This window comes from Coregonus lavaretus (assembly GCF_964263955.1).
Source record: "Coregonus lavaretus genome assembly, contig: HAP1_SCAFFOLD_6195, whole genome shotgun sequence".
Lineage (NCBI taxonomy): Eukaryota > Metazoa > Chordata > Actinopteri > Salmoniformes > Salmonidae > Coregonus > Coregonus lavaretus.
In genome coordinates this window covers 1-12,500 of record NW_028163064.1, presented here as the reverse complement: position 1 = coordinate 12,500, position 12,500 = coordinate 1, and the positions used below count along the sequence as shown (strand labels likewise).

General features: G+C 43.2%; 1 protein-coding gene across 1 annotated transcript in view; it reads left to right on the top strand.

The window, feature by feature from the left end:
* Positions 1–10,121, top strand: part of LOC311118529 (MHC class II transactivator-like) — a gene marked incomplete at both ends in the record, with an annotated part of 18,104 nt that extends 7,983 nt beyond the window's left edge. The window contains 3 exons of the mRNA XM_084193322.1: positions 9,415–9,480; positions 9,847–9,927; positions 10,038–10,121. Coding sequence (XP_084049448.1) covers positions 9,415–9,480; positions 9,847–9,927; positions 10,038–10,121 — 231 coding nt within the window. The remainder of the gene's footprint in view (positions 1–9,414; positions 9,481–9,846; positions 9,928–10,037) is intronic.
* Positions 10,122–12,500: the final 2,379 nt, after the last annotated feature.

Below are 12,500 nucleotides of genomic sequence, written 5' to 3'. Positions count from 1 at the left end.
CAACCCAGCTCTAGTTACAGCCATCTACAATACATCCCCTACAGTATATATCTACCAGCTCTAGTTACAGCCATCTACAATACATCCCCTACAGTATATATCAACCCTGCTCTAGTTACAGCCATCTACAATATATCCCATACAGTATATATCAACCAGCTCTAGTTACAGCCATCTACAATACATCCCCTACAGTATATATCAACCCAGCTCTAGTTACAGCCATCTACAATACATCCCCTACAGTATATATCAACCCAGCTCTAGTTACAGCCATCTACAATACATCCCCTACAGTATATATCAACCAGTTCTAGTTACAGCCATCTACAATACATCCCCTACAGTATATATCAACCAGCTCTAGTTACAGCCATCTACAATACATCCCCTACAGTATATATCAACCCTGCTGTAGTTACAGCCATCTACAATACATCCCCTACAGTATATATCAACCCAGCTCTAGTTACAGCCATCTACAATACATCCCCTACAGTATATATCAACCCTGCTCTAGTTACAGCCATCTACAATACATCCCCTACAGTATATATCAACCAACCCTGCTCTAGTTACAGCCATCTACAATACATCCCCTACAGTATATATCAACCAGCTCTAGTTACAGCCATCTACAATACATCCCCTACAGTATATATCAACCAGCTCTAGTTACAGCCATCTACAATACATCCCCTACAGTATATATCAACCCAGCTCTAGTTACAGCCATCTACAATACATCCCCTACAGTATATATCAACCAGCTCTAGTTACAGCCATCTACAATACATCCCCTACAGTATATATCAACCCTGCTCCAGTTACAGCCATCTACAATACATCCCCTACAGTATATATCAACCAACCCAGCTCTAGTTACAGCCATCTACAATACATCCCCTACAGTATATATCAACCAGCTCTAGTTACAGCCATCTACAATACATCCCCTACAGTATATATCAACCCTGCTCTAGTTACAGCCATCTACAATACATCCCCTACAGTATATATCAACCAACCCTGCTCTAGTTACAGCCATCTACAATACATCCCCTACAGTATATATCAACCAACCCAGCTCTAGTTACAGCCATCTACAATACATCCCCTACAGTATATATCAACCCTGCTCTAGTTACAGCCATCTACAATACATCCTCATACAGTATATATCAACCCTGCTCTAGTTACAGCCATCTACAATACATCCCCTACAGTATATATCAACCCTGCTCTAGTTACAGCCATCTACAATACATCCTCATACAGTATATATCAACCCAGCTCTAGTTACAGCCATCTACAATACATCCCCTACAGTATATATCAACCCTGCTCTAGTTACAGCCATCTACAATACATCCCCTACAGTATATATCAACCCAGCTCTAGTTACAGCCATCTACAATACATCCCCTACAGTATATATCAACCCAGCTCTAGTTACAGCCATCTACAATACATCCCCTACAGTATATATCAACCAGCTCTAGTTACAGCCATCTACAATACATCCCCTACAGTATATATCAACCCAGCTCTAGTTACAGCCATCTACAATACATCCTCATACAGTATATATCAACCAGCTCTAGTTACAGCCATCTACAATACATCCCCTACAGTATATATCAACCAACCCTGCTCTAGTTACAGCCATCTACAATACATCCCCTACAGTATATATCAACCAACCCAGCTCTAGTTACAGCCATCTACAATACATCCCCTACAGTATATATCAACCCTGCTCTAGTTACAGCCATCTACAATACATCCCCTACAGTATATATCAACCCTGCTCTAGTTACAGCCATCTACAATACATCCCCTACAGTATATATCAACCAGCTCTAGTTACAGCCATCTACAATACATCCCCTACAGTATATATCTACCAGCTCTAGTTACAGCCATCTACAATACATCCCCTACAGTATATATCAACCAGCTCTAGTTACAGCCATCTACAATACATCCCCTACAGTATATATCAACCAGCTCTAGTTACAGCCATCTACAATACATCCCCTACAGTATATATCTACCAGCTCTAGTTACAGCCATCTACAATACATCCCCTACAGTATATATCAACCCTGCTCTAGTTACAGCCATCTACAATATATCCCATACAGTATATATCAACCAGCTCTAGTTACAGCCATCTACAATACATCCCCTACAGTATATATCAACCCAGCTCTAGTTACAGCCATCTACAATACATCCCCTACAGTATATATCAACCCAGCTCTAGTTACAGCCATCTACAATACATCCCCTACAGTATATATCAACCAGTTCTAGTTACAGCCATCTACAATACATCCCCTACAGTATATATCAACCAGCTCTAGTTACAGCCATCTACAATACATCCCCTACAGTATATATCAACCCTGCTGTAGTTACAGCCATCTACAATACATCCCCTACAGTATATATCAACCCAGCTCTAGTTACAGCCATCTACAATACATCCCCTACAGTATATATCAACCCTGCTCTAGTTACAGCCATCTACAATACATCCCCTACAGTATATATCAACCAACCCTGCTCTAGTTACAGCCATCTACAATACATCCCCTACAGTATATATCAACCAGCTCTAGTTACAGCCATCTACAATACATCCCCTACAGTATATATCAACCAGCTCTAGTTACAGCCATCTACAATACATCCCCTACAGTATATATCAACCCAGCTCTAGTTACAGCCATCTACAATACATCCCCTACAGTATATATCAACCAGCTCTAGTTACAGCCATCTACAATACATCCCCTACAGTATATATCAACCCTGCTCCAGTTACAGCCATCTACAATACATCCCCTACAGTATATATCAACCAACCCAGCTCTAGTTACAGCCATCTACAATACATCCCCTACAGTATATATCAACCAGCTCTAGTTACAGCCATCTACAATACATCCCCTACAGTATATATCAACCCTGCTCTAGTTACAGCCATCTACAATACATCCCCTACAGTATATATCAACCAACCCTGCTCTAGTTACAGCCATCTACAATACATCCCCTACAGTATATATCAACCAACCCAGCTCTAGTTACAGCCATCTACAATACATCCCCTACAGTATATATCAACCCTGCTCTAGTTACAGCCATCTACAATACATCCTCATACAGTATATATCAACCCTGCTCTAGTTACAGCCATCTACAATACATCCCCTACAGTATATATCAACCCTGCTCTAGTTACAGCCATCTACAATACATCCTCATACAGTATATATCAACCCAGCTCTAGTTACAGCCATCTACAATACATCCCCTACAGTATATATCAACCCTGCTCTAGTTACAGCCATCTACAATACATCCCCTACAGTATATATCAACCCAGCTCTAGTTACAGCCATCTACAATACATCCCCTACAGTATATATCAACCCTGCTCTAGTTACAGCCATCTACAATACATCCCCTACAGTATATATCAACCCAGCTCTAGTTACAGCCATCTACAATACATCCCCTACAGTATATATCAACCAGCTCTAGTTACAGCCATCTACAATACATCCCCTACAGTATATATCAACCCAGCTCTAGTTACAGCCATCTACAATACATCCTCATACAGTATATATCAACCAGCTCTAGTTACAGCCATCTACAATACATCCCCTACAGTATATATCAACCAACCCTGCTCTAGTTACAGCCATCTACAATACATCCCCTACAGTATATATCAACCAACCCAGCTCTAGTTACAGCCATCTACAATACATCCCCTACAGTATATATCAACCCTGCTCTAGTTACAGCCATCTACAATACATCCTCATACAGTATATATCAACCCTGCTCTAGTTACAGCCATCTACAATACATCCCCTACAGTATATATCAACCCTGCTCTAGTTACAGCCATCTACAATACATCCTCATACAGTATATATCAACCCAGCTCTAGTTACAGCCATCTACAATACATCCCCTACAGTATATATCAACCCTGCTCTAGTTACAGCCATCTACAATACATCCCCTACAGTATATATCAACCCAGCTCTAGTTACAGCCATCTACAATACATCCCCTACAGTATATATCAACCCTGCTCTAGTTACAGCCATCTACAATACATCCCCTACAGTATATATCAACCCAGCTCTAGTTACAGCCATCTACAATACATCCCCTACAGTATATATCAACCAGCTCTAGTTACAGCCATCTACAATACATCCCCTACAGTATATATCAACCCAGCTCTAGTTACAGCCATCTACAATACATCCTCATACAGTATATATCAACCAGCTCTAGTTACAGCCATCTACAATACATCCCCTACAGTATATATCAACCAGCTCTAGTTACAGCCATCTACAATACATCCCCTACAGTATATATCAACCAGCTCTAGTTACAGCCATCTACAATACATCCCCTACAGTATATATCAACCATGCTCTAGTTACAGCCATCTACAATACATCCCCTACAGTATATATCAACCCTGCTCTAGTTACAACCATCTACAATACATCCCCTACAGTATATATCAACCAGCTCTAGTTACAGCCATCTACAATACATCCCCTACAGTATATATCAACCCTGCTCTAGTTACAGCCATCTACAATACACCCCCTACAGTATATATCTACCAGCTCTAGTTACAGCCATCTACAATACATCCCCTACAGTATATATCAACCCTGCTCTAGTTACAGCCATCTACAATACACCCCCTACAGTATATATCAACCAGCTCTAGTTACAGCCATCTACAATACATCCCCTACAGTATATATCAACCAGCTCTAGTTACAGCCATCTACAATACATCCCCATACAGTATAATCAACCCAGCTCTAGTTACAGCCATCTACAATACATCCCCTACAGTATATATCAACCAGCTCTAGTTACAGCCATCTACAATACATCCCCTACAGTATATATCAACCAGCTCTACTTAAAACCATCAACAATACATCCCCTACAGTATATATCAACCAGCTCTAGTTACAGCCATCTACAATACATCCCCTACAGTATATATCAACCAGCTCTAGTTACAACCATCAACAATACATCCCCTACAGTATATATCAACCAGCTCTAGTTACAGCCATCTACAATACATCCCCTACAGTATATATCAACCCAGCTCTAGTTACAGCCATCTACAATACATCCCCTACAGTATATATCAACCCAGCTCTAGTTACAGCCATCTACAATACATCCCCTACAGTATATATCAACCCTGCTCTAGTTACAGCCATCTACAATACATCCCCTACAGTATATATCAACCCAGCTCTAGTTACAGCCATCTACAATACATCCCCTACAGTATATATCTACCAGCTCTAGTTACAGCCATCTACAATACATCCCCTACAGTATATATCAACCCTGCTCTAGTTACAGCCATCTACAATACACCCCCTACAGTATATATCAACCAGCTCTAGTTACAGCCATCTACAATACATCCACTACAGTATATATCAACCAGCTCTAGTTACAGCCATCTACAATACATCCCCATACAGTATAATCAACCCAGCTCTAGTTACAGCCATCTACAATACATCCCCTACAGTATATATCAACCAGCTCTAGTTACAGCCATCTACAATACATCCTCATACAGTATATATCAACCAGCTCTAGTTACAGCCATCTACAATACATCCCCTACAGTATATACCAACCCAGCTCTAGTTACAGCCATCTACAATACATCCCCTACAGTATATATCAACCCTGCTCTAGTTACAGCCATCTACAATACATCCCCTACAGTATATATCAACCCAGCCCTAGTTACAGCCATCTACAATACATCCCCTACAGTATATATCAACCAGCTCTAGTTACAGCCATCTACAATACATCCCCTACAGTATATATCAACCAGCTCTAGTTACAGCCATCTACAATACATCCCCTACAGTATATATCAACCAGCTCTAGTTACAGCCATCTACAATACATCCCCTACAGTATATATCAACCCTGCTGTAGTTACAGCCATCTACAATACATCCCATACAGTATATATCAACCAGCTCTAGTTACAGCGATCTACAATACATCCCCTACAGTATATATCAACCCTGCTCTAGTTACAGCCATCTACAATACATCCCCTACAGTATATATCAACCAGCTCTAGTTACAGCCATCTACAATACATCCCCTACAGTATATATCAACCAGCTCTAGTTACAGCCATCTACAATACATCCCCTACAGTATATATCAACAAGCCCTAGTTACAGCCATCTACAATACATCCCCTACAGTATATATCAACCAGCTCTAGTTACAGCCATCTACAATACATCCCCTACAGTATATATCAACCCAGCTCTAGTTACAGCCATCTACAATACATCCCATACAGTATATATCAACCCTGCTCTAGTTACAGCCATCTACAATACATCCCCTACAGTATATATCAACCAACTCTAGTTACAGCCATCTACAATACATCCTCATACAGTATATATCAACCAGCTCTAGTTACAGCCATCTACAATACATCCCCTACAGTATATATCAACCAGCTCTAGTTACAGCCATCTACAATACATCCCCTACAGTATATATCAACCAGCTCTAGTTACAGCCATCTACAATACATCCCCTACAGTATATATCAACCCTGCTCTAGTTACAGCCATCTACAATACATCCCCTACAGTATTTATCAACCCTGCTGTAGTTACAGCCATCTACAATACATCCCATACAGTATATATCAACCAGCTCTAGTTACAGCCATCTACAATACATCCCCTACAGTATATATCAACCAGCTCTAGTTACAGCCATCTACAATACATCCCCTACAGTATATATCAACCAGCTCTAGTTACAGCCATCTACAATACATCCCCTACAGTATATATCAACCCAGCTCTAGTTACAGCCATCTACAATACATCCCCTACAGTATATATCAACCAGCTCTAGTTACAGCCATCTACAATACATCCCCTACAGTATATATCAACCCTGCTCTAGTTACAGCCATCTACAATACATCCCCTACAGTATATATCAACCAGCTCTAGTTACAGCCATCTACAATACATCCCCTACAGTATATATCAACCAGCTCTAGCTACAGCCATCTACAATACATCCCCTACAGTATATATCAACCCTGCTCTAGTTACAGCCATCTACAATACATCCCCTACAGTATATATCAACCCTGCTCTAGTTACAGCCATCTACAATACATCCCCTACAGTATATATCAACCCTGCTGTAGTTACAGCCATCTACAATACATCCCCATACAGTATATATCAACCAGCTCTAGTTACAGCCATCTACAATACATCCCCTACAGTATATATCAACCAGCTCTAGTTACAGCCATCTACAATACATCCTCATACAGTATATATCAACCCTGCTCTAGTTACAGCCATCTACAATACATCCCCTACAGTATATATCAACCAGCTCTAGTTACAGCCATCTACAATACATCCCCATACAGTATATATCAACCAGCTCTAGTTACAGCCATCTACAATACATCCCCTACAGTATATATCAACCAACTATAGTTACAGCCATCTACAATACATCCCCTACAGTATATATCAACCAGCTCTAGTTACAGCCATCTACAATACATCCCCTACAGTATATATCAACCAGCTCTAGCTACAGCCATCTACAATACACCCCCTACAGTATATATCAACCAGCTCTAGTTACAGCCATCTACAATACATCCCCTACAGTATATATCAACCAGCTCTAGTTACAGCCATCTACAATACATCCCCTACAGTATATATCAACCCAGCTCTAGTTACAGCCATCTACAATACATCCCCTACAGTATATATCAACCCTGCTCTAGTTACAGCCATCTACAATACATCCCCTACAGTATATATCAACCAGCTCTAGTTACAGCCATCTACAATACATCCCCTACAGTATATATCAACCCTGCTCTAGTTACAGCCATCTACAATACATCCCCTACAGTATATATCAACCCTGCTCTAGTTACAGCCATCTACAATACATCCCCTAAAGTATATATCAACCCTGCTCTAGTTACAGCCATCTACAATACATCCCCTACTGTATATATCAACCAGCTCTAGTTACAGCCATCTACAATACATCCCCTACAGTATATATCAACCCAGCTCTAGTTACAGCCATCTACAATACATCCCCTACAGTATATATCAACCCTGCTCTAGTTACAGCCATCTACAATACATCCCCTACAGTATATATCAACCAGCTCTAGTTACAGCCATCTACAATACATCCCCTACAGTATATATCAACCCAGCTCTAGTTACAGCCATCTACAATACATCCCCTACAGTATATATCAACCCTGCTGTAGTTACAGCCATCTACAATACATCCCCTACAGTATATATCAACCAGCTCTAGTTACAGCCATCTACCATACATCCCCTACAGTATATATCAACCAGCTCTAGTTACAGCCATCTACAATACATCCTCATACAGTATATATCAACCAGCTCTAGTTACAGCCATCTACAATACATCCCCTACAGTATATATCAACCAGCTCTAGTTACAGCCATCTACAATACATCCCCTACAGTATATATCAACCAGCTCTAGTTACAGCCATCTACAATACATCCCCTACAGTATATATCAACCCAGCTCTAGTTACAGCCATCTACAATACATCCCCTACAGTATATATCAACCCTGCTGTAGTTATAGCCATCTACAATACATCCCCTACAGTATATATCAACCAGCTCTAGTTACAGCCATCTACAATACATCCCCTACAGTATATATCAACCAGCTCTAGTTACAGCCATCTACAATACATCCCCTACAGTATATATCAACCAGCTCTAGTTACAGCCATCTACAATACATCCCCTACAGTATATATCAACCAGCTCTAGTTACAGCCATCTACAATACACCCCCTACAGTATATATCAACCCTGCTCTAGTTACAGCCATCTACAATACATCCCCTACAGTATATATCAACCCTGCTCTAGTTACAGCCATCTACAATACATCCCCTACAGTATATATCAACCAGCTCTAGTTACAGCCATCTACAATACATCCCCTACAGTATATATCAACCAGCTCTAGTTACAGCCATCTACAATACATCCCCTACAGTATATATCAACCAGCTCTAGTTACAGCCATCTACAATACATCCCCTACAGTATATATCAACCAGCTCTAGTTACAGCCATCTACAATACATCCCCTACAGTATATATCAACCAGCTCTAGTTACAGCCATCTACAATACATCCTCATACAGTATATATATACATACCGGTATGTTCCAAAAACGTGATGATTTGTCCGTCATCATTTCAGCCTGTCACATGGTGTCCTTGGGGAGGGCATACCTGCAGTCAGAGATCTCCACAAGCTGGAGTTTGAGTGAGTATCATTACTAAACCCAATCCCCTATCACTAGGTAATAAAACTCAATAAACTTTTCACTTGATTTAACACTAGCTAATAAGTCAATAAACGTTGATTTGACTAGGTAATAAGTCAAACTTTGATTTGATTTTATAGTCCCCCCTGTAGCTCAGTTGGTAGAGCATGGCGCTTGCAACGCCAGGGTTGTGGGTTCGTTTTCCCACGGGGGCGGCAGGGGGGGGGGGGGCAGTATGAAAAATGTATGCACTCACTTAACTGTAAGTCGCTCTGGATAAGAGAAACGACTAAAATGTACAAATGTAATTTGACTAGGTAATAACTCAAGAGTTACCCAATGGTTTGTGTGTTTTCTGTGTGTAGGTTGGGTCCAGTGAATGGCCCCCTGGCTCTCCCTAAACTCCTGGAGCTGCTGCCAGCCCTGCACAGTCTTCAACATCTGGAGTGAGTACTGCACCCACTAATGGACGACGTGACGGCAGGACAACGGTGCGCCGTTTTTGTTGTCTAGTTGATTATGGCGTTTGTCTAATCTCTCTGTCTCCCTCTCCTAGTCTGGAGAACAGTAAGCTGGGGGACAGCGGAGCGGAGGGGCTGGCTGAAGCTGTGTCGTCTCTCTCCTCTCTGCAGATTATCAAGTAAGAACCTCACACGGAGCTCTCTACTTCCTAGATCAGGGGTCTCCCAACCTGTCGATCACAGAGCTCTCTACTCCCTAGATCAGCGGTCTCCCAACCTGTCGATCACAGAGCTCTCTACTTCCTAGATCAGGGGTCTCCCAACCTGTCGATCACAGAGCTCTCTACTCCCTAGATCAGGGGTCACCCAACCTGTCGATCACAGAGCTCTCTACTCCCTAGATCAGGGGTCTCCCAACCTGTCGATCACAGAGCTCTCTACTCCCTAGATCAGCGGTCTCCCAACCTGTCGATCACAGAGCTCTCTACTTCCTAGATCAGGGGTCTCCCAACCTGTCGATCACAGAGCTCTCTACTCCCTAGATCAGGGGTCACCCAACCTGTCGATCACAGAGCTCTCTACTTCCTAGATCAGGGGTCTCCCAACCTGTCGATCACAGAGCTCTCTACTCCCTAGATCAGGGGTCTCCCAACCTGTCGATCACAGAGCTCTCTACTCCCTAGATCAGGGGTCTCCCAACCTGTCGATCACAGAGCTCTCTACTTCCTAGATCAGGGGTCTCCCAACCTGTCGATCACAGAGCTCTCTACTTCCTAGATCAGAGGTCTCCCAACCTGTCGATCACAGAGCTCTCTACTCCCTAGGTCAGCGGTCACCAACCGGTCAGATCACAGAGCTCTCTACTCCCTAGATCAGTGGTCTCCCAACCTGTCGATCACAGAGCTCTCTACTTCCTAGATCAGTGGTTACCCAACCTGTCGATCACAGAGCTCTCTACTCCCTAGATCAGAGGTCACCAACCTGTCGATCACAGAGCTCTCTACTTCCTAGATCAGCGGTCACCAACCTGTCGATCACAGAGCTCTCTACTTCCTAGATCAGCGGTCACCAACCTGTCGATCACAGAGCTCTCTACTCCCTAGATCAGTGGTTACCAACCTGTCAGATCACAGAGCTCTCTACTTCCTAGATCAGTGGTCTCCCAACCTGTCGATCACAGCGCTCTCTACTTCCTAGATCAGTGGTCTCCCAACCTGTCGATCACAGAGCTCTCTACTTCCTAGGTCAGCGGTCTCCCAACCGGTCAGATGACAGAGCTCTCTACTTCCTAGATCAGTGGTCACCAACCGGTCAGATCACAGAGCTCTCTACTTCCTAGATCAGTGGTCACCAACCGGTCAGATCACAGAGCTCTCTACTTCCTAGATCAGCGGTCTCCCAACCGGTCAGATGACAGAGCTCTCTACTCCCTAGATCAGTGGTCACCAACCTGTCGATCACAGAGCTCTCTACTTCCTAGATCAGTGGTTACCCAACCTGTCGATCACATAGCTCTCTACTTCCTAGATCAGCGGTCTCCCAACCGGTCAGATGACAGAGCTCTCTACTTCCTAGATCAGCGGTCACCAACCGGTCAGATCACCGTGTCTGCAGTTTCCTCGAGTCATAGACTGTAAAAAGAAGAAGCCTCGAACGCACAGCAGAGTTGATACTTTGACATTTTAAAACTTTTAAAACCACGACTAGAGCGAGACTCAACGAATACAGCACTGTGTCAACACTTTGTTCAACGCTTTTATAAGACCAAAAAAATACACGTTCACCCAACTTCCACTCACGCTACAACCAGCACTGCAGCTGTAATGAATGAGTACAGCAACGTGTTCCGATAAGCTTGCGTTGTTATTATTAGTGGCTTGGGTCTTTTAATGTCGAGGAATATTTCACTTTCTCTGGTCATCAGGAGTAACAGCATGAATTGATGCATGAGGCAGAAATTAATGCAGTGTGACTTGAGTTTCGCCATCAGCTGGAAGACTGTGTCCCCTTTTCTCAGCGGAGGGAGGGAGAGAGGAGGGACGGTGAGTCGGGTGAGAGGCAGCCTCACCGCTGCTCCCTCCCTCCCCTCAGACTGACCATCAGATGCAGGCCATCAGTCAGCCTCACCGCTGCTCCCTCCCTCCCCTCAGACTGACCATCAGATACAGGCCATCAGTCAGCCTCACCGCTGCTCCCTCCCTCCCCTCAGACTGACCATCAGATGCAGGTCATCAGTCAGCCTCACCGCTGCTCCCTCCCCTCAGACTGACCATCAGATACAGGCCATCAGTCAGCCTCACTGCTGCTCCCTCCCCTCCAGACTGACCATCAGATGCAGGCCATCAGTCAGCCTCACCGCTGTTCCCTCCCTCCCTCCCCTCAGACTGACCATCAGATGCAGGTCATCAGTCAGCCTCACCGCTGCTCCCTCCCTCCCCTCAGACTGACCATCAGATACAGGTCATCAGTCAGCCTCACCGCTGCTCCCTCCCCTCAGACTGACCATCAGATGCAGGTCATCAGTCAGCCTCACCACTGCTCCCTCCCTCAGACTGACC